This window comes from Pelobates fuscus, chromosome 4, assembly GCF_036172605.1.
Source record: "Pelobates fuscus isolate aPelFus1 chromosome 4, aPelFus1.pri, whole genome shotgun sequence".
Lineage (NCBI taxonomy): Eukaryota > Metazoa > Chordata > Amphibia > Anura > Pelobatidae > Pelobates > Pelobates fuscus.
This window is the reverse complement of record NC_086320.1, coordinates 171,858,465-171,882,230: the sequence shown is the minus strand read 5'-3', so window position 1 is coordinate 171,882,230 and position 23,766 is coordinate 171,858,465. Positions and strand designations below refer to the sequence as shown.

Below are 23,766 nucleotides of genomic sequence, written 5' to 3'. Positions count from 1 at the left end.
GTTCTCATAATTATGCCTGTTTTTAAGGCCAACAAAGTGACACCGTGTTAATAGTACATATCTCTTAACAGCGAATGAAAAGAGCTCAGTTTGATCCCCAAATAATAGAGAATTGTTCAGCATTAAAAAGGTTTCAAATGTTGTCCTTGTTGACATTAAATCTGTGCAGCTTTGGTGTAGCGCTCAACAGGAACACAGGTTTTAACTAGTCCGACTGACCTTGGTGTGGGATAGTAATTTTAAGTACTTTTTCTAAAATCACAGTTGATTATTTCAAACTATAAAGACAATTTCACCCAAAGAGGGACAATTTCATCTTGTAGGCAGAGTATTAAGGGTCTTAAAAGAATTTGCATTTATTAAATTATAAATTGGACAGTGTTCACAGGCAGTCAGAGTCAGCAGCACCATTTTCTACATTTATCAATGCTTCTGCACTAGGTGCATTACAAAATATATACAATGTGCAGAATTAAACAAAATTAGTAATAAAAATGCAAACCACTATTACAGCAGGTATTATTATACAAACAGATATGAACAGATTACTGAAAATTCACAGGATTAAAAAGGCAAAGGCTGATTTAAAAAAAAAAATTAAAAAAAAATCTTAAACTAGAGGAGCGTGCATTTTGCAAAATCTGACTTGAAAGCAGGAAAAGTCAGATTTTCAAGTTCCCCATCAATTATGGTTTGACATGTAAGAGCAACATATCTTGCAGTGACATTTGCATTTAACGGCTTTAAAGGGCTATTTCCCCCCCCATGATTTAACAGCTTACTAGTCCATAACTTACTGCATTGGAGTTAAACGAACATTATATAGTGCTGCACAACATGTTTTAGTGCCCCAAATTGTTAGAGGGGTCTTCTGCATTCCAGGACTTTCCCTTTTTAAGGACGGTTTGTTTTGTATATTTTTCCTATGCAAGATGTTCTCTAACACAAGGAGGAGCTTAAGTCAACTCCATTTCAAGATGAATAACCTTTGGACTAACAGATCTTAAAGGGACACTGTAGGCACCCAGACCAGCTCATTTAAGTGGTCTGGGTGCAATGTCCCATGTCCCTTAACCTTGCAATAGTAGTTATTGAGAAACTGCAATGATTACTACCCAGGGTTGACTCCACCTACAAGACAGCCACTAGAGGGCTTCTGAAATCGAAACAGACCTTTAGTCCATTATCGGACGCTGGACATCCTCACGCTCTGCATGAGGACCTCCAGTGTCAGATTTCCCCCCATAGGAGAGCACTGAATGATGCTTTCCTATGGGGAAATCCTAATGCGAGCGCGGCCTAATGCATGCGCATTAGGGCTCCTCTGTGGGCGGGGAAGGAGCATGGGCGGAGCCTGGCCCAGCGCAGAGGGACATTGGCACTGGATTCAGGTAAGTGACTGAAGGGGTTTTAACCCCTTCACCACCGCAGTAGTTGTGGCACAAGGGAGGGTGGCACAGTAGTATTCTATAGTACCAGGAAAACGGCTTTGTTTTCCTGCCACTATAGAATCCCTTTAAAAAGAAAGTTATCTTTAAATAGATTTCCTCTAAACATATTTTGTACGTGGAAAAGAATGAACAGATTTCTTTTCAAAATGCTGATTTTTCTTTTGATCCATCTTAAAAACAAAACAAACACATAAAGCCCCCAAAACACTACAAACTATAGACAAGTGTAATTTTACAAAGACAAGAGACTAAACAGACCAGAATGGTTGGTCATGATCCACTGCAGCCAAACAACAATCATATTAACCTTTAGTTGGCCAAGGTTCAACATGGAAATATCATTCATATGAGTCACGTGGAAGACAGCTATCCAGTTTCACTAAATGGTGTCAGCAATTCATATAGCCTTTTACAGTTTGCAAACCTGGTATGACTGGCCTCCAAAGTAACCTGCCATAACATACTTAAAATAGCTTACCCTCACAGGCAATATCTGCTTTTGCACCTTTTGCAAGCACTTACCAGCAAACAACCTGTTACACCCAAATTATTTTGTAATAGTTGTAAGATTTTTGGAAGCCAAGTGAAAGCAGACAGATGCACATTGCCCATCTCGAATCACAATGCAGTTGATTAATGGAGATTACAAACAGACATGGTATGGCATTGGTAACAAGAAATTTACACATCAGACCCTAAAAGAATAGAGGGGTCCATCCAGCCAAAACAACTACATTAGCTGGACATCACCATACGATGTAAACATATTTATAATTTATAGCACCTATACACTCCTTCCTTATACTGCAGTTATTAATATGGTGGACATACCAGGCAACTTGGATTTAACTTTCCCGTACTTTTTGACCACAGAGCATCTTGTGTGTCACCATTCACTCTCTCAAATGCATGGTGCCTTGAGTGCCCTTTCCCAGCCTGAATATAATCAGCACACGCTCTCAGCAAGACCCAAATAAGTGTCAAACCGTACTTAAAATCGGTTTAACAGATTACTGTTTACAGGGACTGTGCTAGGGCACTCATTGCACCATAACCACTACAAATACACTTTAAATCATATATAGGTACAAGTCATTGGATTATTAATTAAGAATTGTCACACCAAAATAAGATTATATGAAAGTGTGTTTAAAAATGTACATGGTCGAAACAAATCTTGAATCTGTCACATATAAGATCTGTAGGTTTACTTTACTTTATAACGGTCTACAATATAAAATAACTTTGCTATAGACACGTTAGGACAAGGGAACACCAGTTATGTAAAAATAGTCTTAACATTTAGTTTAAACCTAAAGGCACAACTCCCAACATTTCAAATAGACAAAGAGGGACACTTTAATTTTAGGGGTGTAGCTGGTGGTGTGGCCAGGATTGGGCTTTTCCAGACAGTGTTTATGAGGCATACTAATAATTTATAACAATGAATCTTATTTACACAGACGGTTTCCTAAACACATCTATTGTAATTTAAAAAGGTATACTATAGCACCAAACTAACTTTAGCTTAAAGGACCACTATAGTGCCAGGAAAACACTCGTTTTCCTGGCACTATAGTGCCCTGAGGGTGCCCCCACCCTCAGGGTCCCCCTCCCGCCGGGCTGGATGGAGAGGAAGGGGTTAAACTTACCTCTTTCTCCAGCGCCGGGCGGGGAGCTCTCCTCCTCTCCGGCTGAAGCAGTTTTGGTATATAGATCATGCCCTTGCAGTCTTGGTATATAGATCATGCCCCTGCAGTCTCACTGCTCAATTCTCTGCCAGTCCTAGTCACAGCTCCCTGCATGTGACTTGCACAGCTTTCCTAAATGCTTCCTGTAAATGCTCATCTAAATGCTCATCTAATATAGGAGATATAAAGTTCAATTTACATAGCAGGAGATCCAAATATCTAAAATAAGTTATATTTGATTGAACATGAAACCATTTTTTTTTTATGCAGGCTGTGTGTGGCTAGGCCTGTTTGAGCAGAAACAAAGTGATTTAACTCCTAAATGGCAGTGAATTGAGCAGTGAAACATCAGAGACACAATCTATACACGAAACTGCTTCATTAAGCTAAAGTTGTTTTGGTGACTATAGTGTCCCTTTAACCCCATAATGACCGGGGTACGTCAGACAAAAAACAGTTAACGACCGCTGGCGTACCCTGTACGTCCACGGCGAATTAGAGCGCTGGAAGCGATCATGATCGGTTCCAGCCGCTCTAAGGGTATTGCAGCGATGCCAATGCCTCGATCCTGCAGTAACCCCATCACTGCCGGGCCGCTGGATGATCGCTCCCACAGGGCACCTAGCAGTAAAGGCTGAGGGGTTGAGGCACTCAGTGAAGATACAATTTGAAAAATAATAAAATTAAAAATTAACTCCTTCCCTCTATTCGCATGTACTTACCCGATCACAGCCGTTCCCCCACCTGCGATCGGAGTTCTTCTTCACTGGGGGGGGAGGGGGGGGGGGGTCAGTCTGACAGTCCCCTCTATGCAATAAAGGACCTCCAGGGCCATGTGATTGCTGGAATAAGCATCCGTAATGCTGCCAGCAGGGTGACTGCCTGAACTGACAGGCCGTCCCCCTGCCGGTAAAAAACAAAAAAAAAAAAACACACACACACACACACACGTAAGTACCATAAATTATTTTTGCTTAACCCCTTAAGGACACATGACATGTGTGACATGTCATGATTCCCTTTTATTCCAGAAGTTTGGTCCTTAAGGGGTTAATATGGTGGCAGTACAGCTTCCCTCCCTCTAAATTAAATAATTTTTTACTTGAAGTTTATAATTTGTCAGTTTGCTTGTTACTTACTGGGGTAGGTTTGCCTTAGTAGTCCTTTATAGGGCAATGGGGAGGGATTTGCTCAATTTATTTATCTTACAGGTGCTTGTCCCACAGGGAAGGGCAACCCCTCAGGTACTGCCACCATATTAAGAAAAAAAATAATATATATATATATATATATATATATATATATATATATATATATATATATATATATATATATATATATATATATATATATATATATATATAAAAATGGTGGCAGTACCTGAGGGTTTGCCCTTCCCTGTGGGACAAGCACCTGTAAGACAAATAACGGTAAGTAAAAATTTCAGTTTTTTCTGACATATGGTGGCAGTACCTGAGGGATATAGCAAGATCCCAATCTGAGTGGGTCCTACGCCACTACAGCTTGTAACACCTTACGCCCAAAGGCTGCTTCAGAGGATGAGAATAGATCTAGCCTGTAGTGCTTGATGAAGGTGTTGAAGGAAGACCAAGATGCTGCCTTACAGATGTCTTCTGGAGAAGCAAGAGCCCTTTCTGCCCCTCAGGTAGCAATAGCCCGAGCTTGTATGAGCCAACAAGACAGAGTTGTAAGAAGCTTCTTTCCCCTTGAACTTTCCCTGGAAGTTAACAAACAGATGGTCCGAATTCCTGTACTCCTTAGTCCTAGAAAGAAATCTGCAATGCTCTTCTAACATCCAAGTTATGCCATTTAAGCTCCTGATGAGAGGAGGCATTACCACAAAAAAGAAGGCAAAACAATAGGTTGATTCACTGTCTTGGAGGACAAAACCTTTGGTAAAAAGGAAGGTTTAGGGTGAAGAACAACCTTGTCCTTGTGGAATACTGTAAATTCATCTGAGGAAGAAAGTGCCTGAAGTTCACCGACTCTTTTAGCCGATGTAATGGCCACCAAAAAAGCAACCTTGAGGGACAAAACTTAAGGGAACCTCTTCCAAAGGCTTGAAAGGGGGTTCACAGAGAGCCTGTAAAACCCAAGGATAAATCCCAGGAGGGAAAAATAGATCTCCCAGGAGGACATCTGAGCCTGATGGATTTAGATTTTTTTTTTTTTTTTTAAATATCTGATTAGCACATGGGATTCAAAATCCTTAATAAGTTAAAGGCTCAAGGCTGAAATCTGAACTAACTTTTAGAGTAGATACACCATCTTGGATAAAGTGAAGAGTGGCATCTAGAGATGGATAAACACGCAGGCAGTGGGTGTTCCTTACACCAATGAAGAAACCTGACCCATATACGAAAGTAGATCTTTGAAGTAGAATTGCTATTTTGCTTCGATCAACTAGACATTCTGTCTTCTTGCAGACCTTGATGATTAAGAATTAACCTAGCAGTAGCCAGGCAGTCAACCTGAACATCTAAATCTCTTGTGGTAGATTACTGTTCACTTCATGATTGATCGAGATTGAAGGTTCCCAATGTGCGGAGGCCAACTTCTTTAAAGCCGAGAACCAAACCCTGTTTGGCCAGTACGGAATAATAGCCAGGCTCACAGCTCTGTCTGCTCTTATTTTCTGAAGAATCCTAGGAATTAGCTTTAGTGGAGAAAACCAGCCTGAAATTCCACTTCATTGATAATCCGTCTATCCACTGAGGGTGATCGGCTCTGAACAGGGAGGCGAATTGGGGAACCTTGTGGTTTGTTCTTCTAGCCATCAGGTCTATGTTTGGAACTCCAAATTTCCTTTTCAGACTGTCAAAAATTCTCGGATTTAAGGACTATTGACATTTTCGATCCCTTTGATGTGAACTGCTTAAATATCTTCTAGATATCTTTGTGCCCACTGCATAATTTCTGCAAAGAGGAGATAAAGAGCTCTTAATCTGGTTCCTCCTAGTCAGTTGACATATGAAACCACTGTACAATTGTCCGATTGAATCCTTACAGCCTTCTGCTGTATCCACGGTCTGAAGTGACAAAAAGGCGAACAGCACGGCTTTTAACACCTTGAAATTTGCGGATTCTCATATTTCCTTGACTGACCATGTACCTTGATACATGATGGTGCCTAGGTAAGCTCCCCAACCTGTTTTGGATGCATCGGTAGTGATCACCAACCAGCTCTTTGGACGGAAAGACAAGCCTCTTGAAAGGAACTCTGAGGTTCTCCACCAAGATAGTTGAGCTTTTAATTGAGGGGAAATCTAGAACCACACATCTAGATCCTCTTCCTTTCTTGACCAGGCCGTTAAAATCTCCCACTGTAGAGGCCTCACATTGGATTTTGCCCACTTCACCGCGGGAAAGGCGAATGTGAGGAAACCTAGAATGCTCATAGCGTGTCTGATAGAACAATTTTCTTCTTTTTGCAAGCTGGACACTATTCTTCGAATCTTCTCTTGTGTGGGAAGATGAACCGACGAGGTGTTTGAATTGAATTGAATTGACTTTTTAAAATTTAGGATCCAACCATGATCCTGCAGCAGTTTGATAGTGATCCGTAGGTCGTTGAGAAGAAGCAGCCTTGTTCTTGCTATGAGAAGCCAGTCGTTCAGGTATGGGATGATGGAGACTCCCAACTCCCTTAAAAGAGCTGTAATGGGAGACAATATCTTGGTGAATATTCTCGGGGCAGATGAAAGAGCAAATGGTAGAGCCCTGAACTGGTAATGATAGAAGGTCTTGCCCCTTTTTACTGCGAACCTTAGGAACTTTCTTGATGAAACCGCATTGGAACGTGCAGATATGCATCCTTTTGGTCTATTTTCACCAAGAAGTCGCCTTCTTGTAGGATCTGAATTATAGACGCAATCGACTCCATGCAAAACCTCTGATATGGAATAAACCGATTGATTACTTTCAAATCCGAAATAAGCCAAAACGAGTGGTCTGGTTTTGGAACGAGGAAGAGTCTTGAATACACTCTTTGGTACTTTTGATGTTCCGGAACTCGCTCTATGACCCCTTTCTGAAAAAGTAAAATAGTTTGGGAAATCAGGACTTTGAGGATGGGTAAGCAGAAACTAGAAAATTTGATCTTGGCTTTCTCGTGAAGAGTATCTTGAAGTCGCTTCGTATTAGATTTAGAATCCAAGGATTGCTTGTAGTCCTTTCCCATGTATCTACCATACAACTGTTGGATTCTTCCTCCCCCTCTTTTGGTGTCAGAAACGTTTACCTCGGTCCGCTATGTCAGATCTCTTGAAATCACCTATTTAGTCAAAACTTTGACATTTTTAATTTTTCTTTTTTCTTTCCTCTGAAAAAAATTAGGCCTCTCTTGGTATGATATCCTGTTTCTATACTGGAAATTTCTGTTACCTGCTTTCCATGCAAATTTTCTTTCTTGAGGTAGAGCCTTCTTAGTCTCTGACATTTGTTTTACGATTTCCTCTAAGGGAGACCGAAACAGCTTCTGCTTTTCCAAGGGAAGCTCACAAAAGGACAGATTTAGGCGCAGTATCAGCAGTCCATGATCTTAACCATAAAGCTTGCTTTGCTACAAAGGATAATCCCATGATCATAGATGCCAGCTTCAAAACTTTCACAGTCATATCCATCAAACATTCATTTGACAACCGTAAATTCTGGAACAATCGGATAAGTTGTTTATCCTGATCTTCAGGAATCATGTCCTGCAATGTGTTGAGCCAAAAACCTTTAGCTCTGGCTACTGTAGCTCCTGCCAATAAGGCTTTGCACTGAAAACCTGCTGTCTGATAGGATCGCCTGCTGGAGGTCTCAGCTCTTTTGTCCATAGTGTTCTTTAATGCTGAAACTTCCCCTATAGGGATAGTGGTTTTCTTAGAAAGTTGAGCTACCTGAAAATCCACTTTAGGTTTACTTCCTTCATAAATTTGCGTAGTTCATCTGGAGGGAATCCAAGAATTTCACATGAAGATGAACTAGACATGTCTGAATCTGTAGAGGCAGAACATTCACCAGATGACGTTTCAGATACAGAAGATCTCCTTTTCTTGACCCTCTGACTCATTTCAGGAATTGCAGCGGAAACTTTCTTAGATTCCATAATAGTATCCAAGGTCTGGGCCAAGTTATTCTGAAACTAGGTTAGGAAAGATTGCATGTTTTTCTATTTCGACTTGTCCCAGGAAATTGCAGTACAATGGTTGCATACTTTTTTCCTCGGGCGATCTGGAAGCGGATTTGCACACTCACTACAAGTTAAATGCTTGGATTTTGACGCAGCCTTTCTAAGCGCAGGCGTCTGCAATTTCTCCTTCTCCCTTTCTGGATAGACAGGACTAGACATATATGAAAACAAAAGAATAATAGCACAACTTTAAAACTTGTCCTTTCTAGATTTTTTGATTCTACAGAGATAATTTTAAAGTACCTCTGGGCCATACCGGGAGGCTGGTGACAGGGTGTGCCTCTTCTGGCAAGCATCCATGCTGTCAGTGGGTACTTGCACAGCTTTATATATGCTGAAATTAAATTTTCGCTTTTAAAAAAAATAAATTTAAAAAAATTCCGGGTGGCGCATGCGCATTAGCCCCGCCGGAACCTTTGGTGGAACGTATCACCTCCCAGGCGTACGTTTCACCGCTGTGTGCAGGTGCAGGGCCAATTACGTCATACCTGCGCCAAGGACCGCCTCCATGAAGACGACGGAAACCTTCTCGGCATAAATTACATTCTTCACTCCATAACCGCAGAGGCAGGAGCATGGCCGCTCAGCTTACCACCCGGGCAGCTATCGGGCTGGATCCCCCAGACCAGCAACCTGTGTGTCTCACCTCCCTAGATGCCGGTCTGTCCCTGACAGGTACAAGGAAGAAAACTGGGGTAGGTTTTCCTTAGTAGCCCTTTATAGGGAAAGGGGGAGAGATTTGCTCAATTTATTGATCTTACAGGTGCTTATCCCCACAGGGAAGGGCAATCCCTCAGGTATTGCCACCATATGTCAGAAAAATATACATAATTACATAAATAATTTCATAAATATACACGTAGACTTCAAATATATAAATATTTTAATTATACGTGCATATTTATGTAAATTGTATTGATTGCAATTTGAGGGACATGCCCGACAACCCAGGCCGAAAGTCCCGAGAATTTAATTTGCTAGCACTATATTTAACCCTGTAACTAAGATAAGCGTTTCAAAACAGTAAGACGTCACAGCGATGATATCAGTGAAAGTGAAATTTTTTGCATTTTTCACACACAAATGGCACTTTCACTGATGATATCGTTGTTGTAATAAGTTTTACTGTTTTGAAACACTAATATTTGTGTTCAGCAAAGTCTCCTGAGTATAACAGTACACCCCCATGGACAGGTTTTACAGTGTTTTTGAAAGTTACAGGGTCAAACATAAAGCTGGTTTTTCACATTGAAATTTGCCAGATTGGTTATTTTGCCTTTATGAGCGTATTGTAGTCCAGGAATGAGAATTACCCACATGATGGCATACCATTTACAAAAGAAGACAACCCAAGGTATTGCAAATGGTGTATGTCCAGTCTATTTTAGTAGCCACTCACAAACACTGGCCAAAGTTAGCGTTCATAATTGTTCTTTGCCTTTTGAACACACAAACAAATATAAATGCCTTAGGTTGTCTCCTTTTAAAAAATATATACATGTGAAGGGTTATTTAGGGATTCCTGACAGATATCAGTGTTACAATGTAACTATTTAAAAAATAAATAAATAAAAATGGCTTGGAAATAGCAAAGTGCTACTTGTACTTATAGCCCTATAACTTTCCAAAAAAGCTAGCAACATGTTAACATTGGGCATTTCTAAACGCAGGACAAAATTTAGAAACTATTTAGCTATCTTTTTGCGGTTGTAGATGCGGAACAGATTTTGTGGGTCAAAGTTAGAAAAGGTGTGTTTTTAAAATAATTCATCATATTTGATCTTTTTTTTTAATAGTAGATTACATGGTATGATGAAAATAATATCGTTAGAAAGACCATTAAATGGCGAGAAAAGGGGTAAATATGATGTTGTGGGTACAGTAAATGAGTAAGAGGAAAATTACAGCTAAACACAAACACTGCAGAAATGTAAAAACAGCCCTGGTCCCAAACGGTAAGAAAATTGAAAAGCGGTTAAAGATACATTACTGTGAATATTATTGCTTTTGAGCTCTGCTACACACAGATAATAATGAGCCTATAGAATCCTACATACTAACATGACTTGCTGACATGTTTAAGAGCATAATATTTCAAAGCTGTGAAAGATATGTAAGAAAGCAGCCATGGGACGTCTAGTATTAGTTTGTACATACGTTCCACTCATTCCATGCAAAGAGAAGAACTGTGACTGTTAACCCGTTAACGCCGTTACGGCGTTCCATGCCGTCCCCATTATAATGGGCTTTAAAGCCGTTGCGGCGGCATGGAACGCCGTAACGGCTTTGAGCCCCAGGAGGTAAGTTATACTTACCTCCGCCGCGATCCTCTTCTGGGGGGCTGCCTGACAGCCCAGGCAGCCCTCCCACGGCAAATGAGGCCCCCGGGGGCCATGTGATCGCTCTCAAAGAGCGATCACATGGCCCCCTATAGCTGGCTATGGATCTGCCTGCAGGGGGACTGTCTAAAATATCAGACAGTCCCCCTGCTGGTAAGAAAGTATAAAAAAAGAAATTAAACATGTTAAAAAATAAATTGAAAATATTTTTATATATATATATATATATATATATATAATATGTATATATATTATATATATATAATATATATACATATTATATAAGGTATATGTAATGTCATACAAAGTGTATTTTAATACTAATATAAGTATATATATTAGCATTAAAATACACTTAGAATGATGTTACATATATATAATATGTATATATATTATATATATAATAGATGTACATATATATTACCGTATATACTCGAGTATAAGCCGACCCGAATATAAGCCGAGGCCCCTAATTTTACCCCAAAAAACTGGGAAAACTTATTGACTCGAGTATAAGACTAGGGTGGGAAATGCAGCAGCTACTGGTAAATTTCTAAATAAAATTAGATCCTAAAAAAATTATATTAACTGAATATTTATTTACAGTGTGTGTATATAATTAATGCAGTGTGTGTGTGTGAGTGCTGTGTGTGTGTATGCAGTGTGTGTGTATGCAGTGTGTGTGTATGCAGTGTGTGTGTATGCAGTGTGTGTGTATGCAGTGTGTGTGTATGCAGTGTGTGTGTATGCAGTGTGTGTGTATGCAGTGTGTGTGTATGCAGTGTGTGTGTATGCAGTGTGTGTGTATGCAGTGTGTGTGTATGCAGTGTGTGTATGAGTGCAGTGTGTATATAATGAATGGAGTGCAGTGTGTGTGTATGAGTGCAGTGTGTGTATAATGAATGCAGTGCAGTGTGTGTGTGTGCATGAGTGCAGTGTGTGTGCATGAGTGCAGTGTGTGTGCATGAGTGCAGTGTGTGTGCATGAGTGCAGTGTGTGTGCATGAGTGCAGTGTGTGTGCATGAGTGCAGTGTGTGTGTGTAGGAGTGCAGTGTGTATGAATGCAGTGTGTGTGTGTATGAGTGCAGTGTGTGTGTGTATGAGTGCAGTGTGTGTGTGTATGAGTGCAGTGTGTGTGTGTATGAGTGCAGTGTGTGTGTGTATGAGTGCAGTGTGTGTGTGTATGAGTGCAGTGTGTGTGTATGAGTGCAGTGTGTGTGTATGAGTGCAGTGTGTGTGTATGAGTGCAGTGTGTGTGTATGAGTGCAGTGTGTGTGTATGAGTGCAGTGTGTGTGTATGAGTGCAGTGTGTGTGTATGAGTGCAGTGTGTGTGTATGAGTGCAGTGTGTGTGTATGAGTGCAGTGTGTGTATAATGAATGCAGTGCAGTGTGTGTATATGAGTGCAGTGTATATGAGTGCAGTGTGTGTGTGTATGAATGCAGTGTGCATATAATGAATGCAGTGCAGTGTGTGTATGAGTGCAGTGTGTGTGTATGAGTGCAGTGTGTATGCAGTGTGTGTATAATGAATGCAGTGCAGTGTGTGTATATGAGTGCAGTGTGTGTGAGTGCAGTGTGTATGAATGCAGTGTGTTTATAATGAATGCAGTGCAGTGTGTGTATGTGCAGTGTGTGTATGAGTGCAGAGCATTGGTGGGGGGTGGGCATTTTATTAATTATTATTTAATTATTATTTTAATATTTTTTTTAAATGTTATTTTTTTTTATTTTATTATTATTTGTATTATTATTTTTATGTTATTATTTTAATTATTTTTTGTTTTATTATTAATATTTTTTCGTCCCCCCTCCCTGCCTGTTAGCTGGCCAGGGAGGGGGGCTCTCACTCCCTGGTGGTCCAGTGGATGGGCTGTAGGAGGGGGCTGTCAGGAAGCTGTTACTTACCTTCACAGCAGCTCCTGTCAGCTCCCTTCTCTCTTCTCCGTCCGTGCAGCTCCCAGGTCAGCTCCCTCTGCAACTCTCGCGGCCGCGCGGAGCGTTGCCACGGTAACCCGTGGCAACGCTCTGACCCCGCGGCTCTCGCGAGAGTTGCAGAGGGAGCTGACCTGGGAGCTGCACGGACGGAGAAGAGAGAAGGGAGCTGACAGGAGCTGCTGTGAAGGTAAGTAACAGCTTCCTGACAGCCCCCGGTCCATGTCTGTATTATGGCAATGTAAATTGCCATAATACAGACAACTGACTCGAGTATAAGACGAGTTAGTGTTTTTCAGCACAAAAAATGTGCTGAAAAACTCGTCTTATACTCGAGTATATACGGTATATATATATACGTATAATTAAAATAATAAATAAATAAAATAATAAAATAAATAAATAAAATATTGAAACAAAATTTAATATAAATTATATATTCATATGTAATTTCATTCTAACTGTATTTTGTTATTAATATATATATATTGGTAACAAAATACACTTAGAATGACATTCTATATATATCTATCTATATATAAAATACAAATAACCGCAAATATATATATATATATAGATAAATACATATAATTACATAAAAGATTACATTAGTATACACGTAGAATTTAAATACATATATATGTATATATATTAAAATTCTACATGTATATTTAAATAATCTTTTAACATAATTATGTGATTTGATTAATTAAAATTTGATTGACATGTCTGACAACACAGGGAGAAAGTGTAGAGAATTTAATTTGCAAGCACTATATTTGACCCTGTAATACTCCACGACACCATAAAACCTGTACATAGGGGGTACTGTTTTACTCGGGAGACTTCGCTGAACTCAAATATTAGTGTTTCAAACTGGTAAATTGTATTACAACGATGATATTTTAAGTAAAAGTGACGTTTTTTGCATTTTTTACAAACAAACGGCACTTTTATGGACTATATTATTGTTGTAATATGTTTTACTGTTTTAAAACACTAATATTTGTGTTTAGTGAAGTCTCCCGAGAATAACAGTACCCCCCATGTACAGGTTTTATGGTGTTTTGGAAAGTTAGAGAGTCACATATAAGGCTTGCGTTTCATTTTTTTCACATTGAAATTTGCTAGATTGGTTATGTTGCCTTTGAGAGCGTATGGTAGCCCAGGAATGAGAATTACCCCCATGATGGCATACCATTTGCAAAAGTAGACAACCCGAGGTATTGCAAGTGGGGTATGTCCAGTCTTTCTTAGTAGCCACTTAGTCACAAACACTGGCCAAATATTTGTTTTTTGCTTTTTTCACACAAAAAAAAATATGAACGCTAACTTTGGCCAGTGTTTGTGACTAAGTGGCTACTAACAAAGACTAAACATACCCCACTTTCAATACCTTGGCTTGTCTACTTTTTCAAATGGTATGCCATTATGGGGGTAATTCTCATTCCTGGGCTACCACACCGTCTCAAAGGTAACATTACTAATCTGGCAAATTTCAATTTGAAAATGGAACGTTCTATATTTGACCCTGTAACTTTCCAAAACAACATACAACCTGTTAATGGGGGGTACTGTTGTACTCGTGAGACATCGCTGATTACAAATATGTGCTTTTTGTTGCAGTAAAACCTAACAGTATTATGACATTTACAGCTAAAATGTGAGGCGGAACTACACATTTTTAAAAAATAAATAAATTTCTCACAGTTTTTTTTATTTTATTCATAATAAATTATATTCCATATATGAATAGTTAATGGTAAATTAAAGCCCTGTTTCTCCTGAACAAAATGATATATAATAAGTGTGGGTGCATATAATATGAAAGAGGGGAACTACGGGTGAACAGACATATAGCGCAAATTCCAGTTTTTGTTTACGTTTTGTTTTGATCAGAACGTGCACTATTGACTACGTCCTGAAGGGGTTAACTACGCATCCCATACACTCTTGCATGGCAGAGATCTATTGGGACAGTATGTGAGCCTGCTGATTGTAGGGGATTCTTCCTAGTCCATAACTAGAGCAGTGGCTTTAAGAATTTTCTTTTTTTAATCCACAGAAGTCAGGACTACGTTTCGATAAGTGCATTAATTTAACAGATACTTTAGGACAAAAATTATTTTTACAGAGAGATTACTCTGAGTCCACTTATTTTCCAAACTGTCCCTCTAATCAATAGCTGCTTTGATGCATTGCATGTCATACTTAGGAAGCAGTGTTCTAATCAGCATGAGCAGTGTGGGAAATGACAAGCAATTCCCCTGCCATAGATAACTCCTTTGAAGTGGAGAGGAATGCCTTGAACAGAAGAGTCGCAAAGCAGAATACTACAGGGAGTGCAGAATTATTAGGCAAATGAGTATTTTGACCACATCATCCTCTTTATGCATGTTGTCTTACTCCAAGCTGTATAGGCTCGAAAGCCTACTACCAATTAAGCATATTAGGTGATGTGCATCTCTGTAATGAGAAGGGGTATGATCTAATGACATCAACACCCTATATCAGGTGTGCATAATTATTAGGCAACTTCCTTTCCTTTGGCAAAATGGGTAAAAAGAAGGACTTGACAGGCTCAGAAAAGTCAAAAATAGTGAGATATCTTGCAGAGGGATGCAGCACTCTTAAAATTTCAAAGCTTCTGAAGCGTGATGATCGAACAATCAAGCATTTCATTCAAAATAGTCAACAGGGTCGCAAGAAGCGTGTGGAAAAACCAAGGCGCAAAATAACTGCCCATGAACGGAGAAAAGTCAAGCGTGCAGCTGCCAAGATGCCACTTGCCACCAGTTTGGCCATATTTCAGAGCTGCAACATCACTGGAGTGCCCAAAAACACAAGGTGTGCAATACTCAGAGACATGGCCAAGGTAAGAAAGGCTGAAAGACGACCACCACTGAACAAGACACATAAGCTGAAACGTCAAGACTGGGCCAAGAAATATCTCAAGACTGATTTTTCTAAGGTTTTATGGACTGATGAAATGAGAGTGAGTCTTGATGGGCCAGATGGATGGGCCCGTGGCTGGATTGGTAAAGGGCAGAGAGCTCCAGTCCGACTCAGACGCCAGCAAGGTGGAGGTGGAGTACTGGTTTGGGCTGGTATCCTCAAAGATGAGCTTGTGGGGCCTTTCGGGTTGAGGATGGAGTCAAGCTCAACTCCCAGTCCTACTGCCAGTTTCTGGAAGACACCTTCTTCAAGCAGTGGTACAGGAAGAAGTCTGCATCCTTCAAGAAAAACATGATTTCACACGCGTCCAAGTACTCCACAGTGTGGCTGGCAAGAAAGGGTATAAAAGAAGAAAATCTAATGACATGGCCTCCTTGTTCACCTGATCTGAACCCCATTGAGAACCTGTGGTCCATCATCAAATGTGAGATTTACAAGGAGGGAAAACAGTACACCTCTCTGAACAGTGTCTGGGAGGCTGTGGTTGCTTCTGCACGCAATGTTGATGGTGAACAGATCAAAACACTGACAGAATCCATGGATGGCAGGCTTTTGAGTGTCCTTGCAAAGAAAGGTGTCTATATTGGTCACTGATTTGTTTTTGTTTTTGAATGTCAGAAATGTATATTTGTGAATGTTGAGATGTTATATTGGTTTCACTGGTAAAAATAAATAATTGAAAAGGGTATATATTTGTTTTTTGTTAAGTTGCCTAATAATTATGCACAGTAATAGTCACCTGCACACACAGATATCCCCCTAAAATAGCTAAAACTAAAAACAAACTAAAAACTACTTCCAAAAATATTCAGCTTTGATATTAATGAGTTTTTTGGGTTCATTGAGAACATGGTTGTTCAATAATAAAATTAATCCTCAAAAATACAACTTGCCTAATAATTCTGCACTCCCTGTATTCACCATGATAATACATCAACATGCACTCTTCTCAAAGATCAATGACATTGGTGGGGAGGATCAATATCTATATATGTCTAGGAACGTGTCACAGTACCCCCCACTCTAACTTGCACATTGTAACATGCAGACTCCTATATAGAACGTGGGTGTGATGGAAGAGATGCAGGCTCATTGACCACCAGTTACCCTCTCCATTAAGAACTGAAAGCTCTCAATTTTTAGCGTGCAGTAAAGCAGGGTTTAGCTTATTAGCTAGGAGCGATCAATTTATTCTATCAGCCAACAAGCTGGCCCTGCAAGGGGGAGTTAATGGAAGTTCAACATAGGAGTTCACAGTTCTAAAAGTAAGAAGTGACTGGCACTCAGTGGACCTCAGGTTAAAAAAAAAAAAAAAAAAAAAAAAAAAAAAAAAAAACTAAAAACTTGCCAAATCATTAGCGAACTGGAGGAGTTATGGGGTTTAGTGTCCCACTTCGATTAAAAAAAATTAAAAAAGCAAAAAATGTCAGACAAAATCAAGAAAAAAAGCAGGAGGAGGTTTATATCCAAGAGAAAACCAAAAACAAACCCCACCTAACAAAGAAATGCTTATATTTGCACCAAGCTTGCCTGGCTGAAATATGTGAGATCTTCTGATATCACCATCTACACTGAGCAGATGGAAAAGGAAAAAAAAATTACAATGTGAAATGCCTACTGCTTTAAAACGTTAAGCCCAGCATGCTACCAAGAACGCCAGAGAAGATAGTACTTGAAAAAAATCTGATGGCTAGCACTGCTAAAAAGGTAATAGCTGTTAGACCACGATAAGGGAATAAGAACACACAAATAATGCTACGAGCTATAATTGACACTTCTGTCTGAACTAAATTCAGACAAAATTTGTGATTTGGTACATGTGCTTTTTTTTTTTTTGTTACCCATAAAATTTAAAAATTGATTAGAAAGTGATAAATGCCACACAGCATGACCCAATATCATCAGCCTGAGATAACTGGTCCCCTGATTGGAGAGCAGGTGCATGCAGTACAGTTATTGGTACAAATTGAAAAAATGTCTATAACGGTTTTAATCACTGGCCCAGATGAATCTGGAGAGCTCAGCTGTGCTAGCATAGTGCAAGCTAAAACCACTCTCCTCACCAAACCACAACCCTATTATAAGTTCAAAAGCTGTTGCAAAATTGGAGGATGTTTTTTTTTCTTCCGGACTAGGATAACAAGGTAGGCAGGCTATGTTTTGAATGTCAACTAAGCAGGTGTCAAGACATATAATATACATTTCCATCTATCATGTACGGAGGCACAAAATCCACTAAATAAATATATATATACACACACACACACACACACACACACTTATATTTCTAGGAGCTCAATATGGTTTGTGTATCTGAGTGTATAACAGAACTCCATGGCTAGAATACTCCCAGTAATGTGTCTTCAAACTAAAACAGGTTTAGAAATCCATCTGTATACTAGGATTCATTGTTCTAAATTACATTTTAGTTGCATAAATCATTTTTAGGAAGTCACTAAAAAAAAGTGTCAGAACAGCCGTGCCAGCGACAACACCCCCACCCACTCCCCAAAATTTAATTTCTCCATTTGAAATGTTGGAAGGTATGCCAGTTAGTGCCCCTGCTTGGCACCACATCTCTCTAGCCTTCTTTCTAATCTAGTATTCCTCCTAATTTCAGAATGTATGACGTATGAAGGTGTATCACAGAGCTCCACAGTAATAAAGATCACCGTTGTATGCTAAATCATAACATGTAATTAAATATCAGTTTATGTAAATAAACCTTTGGTCTAATGTTAAAATATCACTCTAAAATTTCATAAAAGTCTACAAGTAGGTTATATCACCTAAAATATTCTGGAAAAATCTCCCCAGTCACAATTCCAGTAACACCTACTAAAGCAAAAGTATTTCACTGCGACAATTAGAAAAGGTATGATTTAGAAAATTGTATTAGCACGTAGCATGTGTTCTGGTTTATAAAAAAAAAAAAAAAAAAAAAAAATTCACACTGGAATTCCCTTACACATCAATATTTAAAAAAGACATATGCCTGAAAATCAAAAGTACTATTTCCCTAAACTCCCTGGCATATACAAACTAATGATGGAGATATCTTTTTAATAGGACACTCTCCAGAATTGACCGGTACTCAGAAGTACACAAAGCAATACACAAATGTAAATGCGAGTGAGTCAAACCATAATGAAATGCAAATTTTGAGCCAGTGTGCATGAAATGTGTTATGACATCCGCAGCAATAGCTGAAGGTTGATCAGTGATAAGTATATAGGCAGCCAGACGGATTTCTTTTCCCCCCCAACTCCTTAAAGAAAAAATGATGCCACGAGTTGATGATGCTTGTGATCACATTCAGAATATTATAACCCCATAAGGACAAATTATATTTTATGCTGTCATCACATCTGTTCCCTAAAGGCTCAATGCCGGTATTAAATATATTACTTACTTTGTATTAGCAGCTGCATACAGATTTGTGATAAGTTGGAAATTCCATTTTGACGTAGAATCTTAAAAAGGTTAGTTTGCAACAATGGAATTATTCCATATTTGGCCCTTAAGGAGTTAAGAAACCTTGATGCATGCTGCATGACGCACCCTTTTTAAAATTCTCTTGCTCCCCTTGGAATTTCTACCTGCTAACTGCAATCACAAGCAGAAAAATATCTAACTGAATGCTAAAGTTGTATGAGAAACAAACAAACAAAAATATTTAACAACATTTTTTTTTTTTAAAGAAAAACTGAATTTGTTCAGAAAAATACAAATTCAAAAATAAAGCAAGTTGTCATTGTCTTCTCAATTTGAATGAGGACACAAAAAGCGTCAACTAATTTTGTAACATAAGCAAATTTACATATATGAGGCATCTAAGCAAATGTGTTCATTAGGGAAGGGAAGTGTACTCAATCACGCAAGCTAGCTTTACGGACTATGGCATCACCGCAGATCATAATGCTCATGGCAATGGAAACTTACTTGATCGCATAAGTAAGGCAATGATAAAATAGGTAGGAAGTTGGAACTGGAAAAAAAGACTATTGTTTTTTAAATGAAATAGTAAAGCTGCAAAATACACAGATAACAATGAAACAGCAAGATGGGTTATGTAGACAAATGAAAACAAAACGTTTGCTGAACCTAAAGAGCAATTTACAGACTCTTACTTGTAAACTAAAGTTAAAGTAAAGCACCATACCACATGCGGTTAGAAACAACAGGAAATGAAACTAATCAAAAGGCAGTCATTGTGATTCATAAAGCCAAAGAAAATGGATTAGTTAGATGTCAATTAAGACATTCACCGTGTGAATGTTTAAATCTATGGTGCTCTAATCTAAAGCCATGTGTCCTTGCGTGTCACTGGCTCTTACTGCTCCCATACACCCCTACTGCACAACAGGTGCTTTGGACAATAGTCAACACCATAACATACGTCTTCACAATTCTCACAGTACATGGAGACCCATTTCTATCGATTGGTCTAAGATACAAATTAAAATGCCAACAAAGTAGAACTCAAAATATTTTCAAACTCAGCAGTTTTTCTTGAATTAAAATGTTTTTGGTCTTAAACTTTGCAACTGGTCAGGTATAAGGTCAGTGAATAGCCCAGGCAGTACAAAAACAGGTAATCAAAATTCTCAAGGCATTTAAGTGCAAATTTGGGGAATTCAAGTAAATATCAAATTCTAGGCCATAATAAGCGAAATGGAAACAATCATTCTCCAAGTTCACTAGGTTTCCAGTTTGGCTATTTTGGCTTGAAATTTACATTGCTTGCCCAACAATTCACATTTTAGAGGATAACCACTAGTGTAATTTCTGAGTATTTTGGAGTGAGAAATATTTTACTACCAAGGTGAGAAGCAAGAATTACTAAACTGTGCAAAGTAGGATTGTTTTATTTATATAATCTATATTATTCTAGAAAAAATATCCAGTAGGTTGAAAATGTGACTTATTGCACATAACATCCCACTGGAATCTGACAGGTCATTTACTACTTGGGGTTTATTCACAAAACAGTGATCTATAGAAAATAGAAAAATACATTTGTCATAATGTATGTAAAAATAGCAAATTTAGGTAATTTACAGCAATTTTTCAACTCAACTAATTTTGCAAATTCAGTTTTCACTATAATGTTTAGGCACTAAACTCACCTGTCCATGATTTTCCATGCCTTTTTGAGTAACAAGGGGGATTGGGGGAAAACAATCCACTGCCATATTCCATTCATTTGTATAAATTACGGTTTACGCATGGAAAGGATGACCGGTATGAACTATGAAAGAAAACGGTTTTACCCTTGATAATTTTGCAAAACACAAATTATTTACCAAAGGGAAAATATCACATTGCATCAAGGAGCTTATTGAGATATTAAATTTTACCCAAAAGGGGCTTATTCACTAAATCACAATTTGTGGAGAATTGTCCATAGCAAATGTTAGACCATATGTAACAAGTTAACAAAAAAAAAAAAAAAAAAACTCAAACTCAACCATTTTTCAAGCTACAACATTCTGGCCAGACATGTTTCATTTTCTTATTGAAACATCCTTTAGGTCTCAGTTTAGTAAATAAGCAGCAATAGTCATAGCTGTGGTGTAGCTCTTGGCTGAGTGATGCAAGTAATACTAGAAGACATAGGTGGTTTACTGGCCAGGATCTACTAATTCGTATAGACTGTAAGCTCTTCTGACAGGGGTTTTCAAAACAAGTTTAGCATTTTTTTTTTTTTTTATGCACTGTCTTGCATACTAAATATCTTGACAGTGACTCAAAAGTATATTAGAATATTTTTTACCCAATACTATAGTAAACCTGTTTAAGGGTCATTTATTTTTTACAAGCATTTATTTGGCTTTAAGATAGAGATAGATATAGATTGAATGCTTACTATGGACCCACCCAGATTAAGGAATTATTATTACTGGTATTTATAAAGCGCAAGTATATTCTGCACTGCTGTACAATTTAAACCATTGTATTATTTATTGGAGAATGACACCTTAAAAGCACAGCCTAACGACAAAAAAAATATTAAAAACATAAATAATGATAACCAACAATACTGGAAAAACATGAACTAATCTCACTGTGAAGAAAGGCGTTGAACTTCTTATATACTGAGTTTATGTATAGGTGCAGCATCCATTGTTACATTAGCATTGCAGTACTTGTTCCACACGCTTCAAGATAGGTTAAAGAATATATAAAGGCTCTCAGCTACAGTACGTAGAACGTTGTGAAAAAGAGCGAATGGGGATTTCTAATGATAAGGTCTGGATGTTTGAAATAATAAAATGGGTATAAAGCTTGGAAATCATTAGTAAGCTAGTGGGGAGTCCTGCAGCACTCTCCCACTGGGAGGCTGAATAGGGATTCAACAGATTTCAGACACAATGCACTATTAGTGAATATTATAGGTGTGAGCCCATGTACACAGGGACATTCAATCAGTCCTGGGCGGACAGTCATACCCAGCTATATGACCATGGGGACGGACAGACAGACCATCACAGGGCAGCCTTACCTTGCTCACTACGTTTTGGGCCAGTCCAGCTTGGATGTGGTAGTCCCACTCGTGGCACTTGCAGGAGTCGTTGTGGGGGTGCACGGTACCCGGGCTGGGAGCCGGGGTGGTTGGCAGCATGGGGGCCGGCTGTTGAAGCAGGATCCCGAGGTGGGCCGAGCTGTCATTGTCCGCAGGTAGGTGCCTCCCGTGCCCGGCCAGGCTGCCGTTGCTTTTGCACCACTTGTCGGGCTGGTCCAGCAGGAAGGAGTCCGAGAATTGACTGAAGCTGAGGAAGAGCGCGGGGATCCAGGTGAGCAGCACCAGGCGCTTGTGGAAGCGGCCGAGGCCGCCGAGGAAGGGCAGCACCGAACCGTCATAGTCTAGCAGCAGCGGGCTGTAGCGGGAGCCCGGGTGGGCTGGGGACGGGGGGGCGGCGGACAGTTCCTCGGAAGGGGGGAGAGCCGAGCTGGAGGCCGGCAGGACAGAGCCATTCTCCTCGGCCTCGGGCTGCCTCCTCCAGCTGGACTCCAGATCCTGGTCTATGGACATGGTGCTACCTCCTGTCCGGAGCCCCGGGGGGTATCAGCAGCAGCATGTAACCATCACCCGGTAGGAACCCTGAATGCCCAGCCAGCCCCACTCACAGCGAGCAGGAGTACAGTGCCGAATACAGTGCCCGCACAGGGAGCATGCAGCTCAGCGCCCTCCTTGGCAGAGGTGGAGAGGGGGTCAGTGGGTGCTGGGAAAATGGGGACCCTGGCAGCAATGAACCCGGTGCTCGCAGTCAGCCCCCTCCTGTCTCAGCCAAGGTGCCCAATGCAGCAATGCCCCCTCCAGCCCAGAGCTGTAATTCCAATCACACGACAGCTGGAGCCCGGAGAGAAGGCAGAATACAGCGCCAACCCAGCCAGGAACCTATACCCAGCGAGCAGCAGGGACAGGACTGGCAGAAAACGTTGCGTCTTGTCCCTTACCCGGCGACAGGGAAATGAAAGGAGACAGCCAGCTGATCAGCGGCCAAGTCAGCGCTGAGAGCCCCAGGACATGGCTGGCTGTGTTATATACGGCGGTTCCTGCAGCAGCTGGCTGGGTCGCTCACTCCGTGTAAAATGCTGCCCGTTCCCCCGGGGCCAGATCACACCATACAGCCAGTAGATTCAATAGAATAGCTGGCCCCTCTTATCCGAGCCAGTAGTAAAACGTGTATTATCCGCCAGTCGGTTCAGTCAGTGTGTGTCAGCTCCTGCATTGCATGACATTTCGCTCCCTCTCCCTCTTTTCCTTTCTATTCCTAATCAACGCCCCCCGGAAGTATTGATAGAGCCACAAAAGCCAACCTGCAGAGCCAGCCCAATGGACTGCCCTCCCCTGGGAGGGGATCAGGTAGCAGCAATCCTGGGAGAGAGGGAGACTTGATTGTCTTGTTGCTGGGAAAAGGGAAAACTGTTTGAACAACAACCTCACCTGATAATTGTCTTTCAGGGAGAATCGTAAACATAGAAATTAATCGCATACAGTTTGCTTTCCTAAACTGAGCTGCAGTGATTTGGGTTTCACTGATACTGCAGATTCTAGAACGCCAGGAGATTGAATGCACCAATTGTGAATGCTATCATTCTTTGTGCACATCGCTGGACGATAGAACATAGCCACAATAAAGATGGCATGCAATTGGTCTTTATCGCAACTGTAATTTAAAGCAGCACTGTCATG

At 40.0% G+C, this 23,766-nt stretch overlaps 1 protein-coding gene across 1 annotated transcript in view; it reads right to left on the bottom strand.

Moving 5' to 3' along the window:
• The window catches only part of SLC22A23 (solute carrier family 22 member 23), a 182,693-nt gene extending 159,353 nt beyond the window's left edge, over nt 1-23,340 (bottom strand). The window contains exon 1 of the mRNA XM_063451779.1: nt 22,072-23,340. Within this exon, the coding sequence (XP_063307849.1) occupies nt 22,072-22,602 (531 nt within the window). The 5' untranslated portion in view covers nt 22,603-23,340. The remainder of the gene's footprint in view (nt 1-22,071) is intronic.
• Between the last annotated feature and the right edge of the window lie 426 nt (nt 23,341-23,766).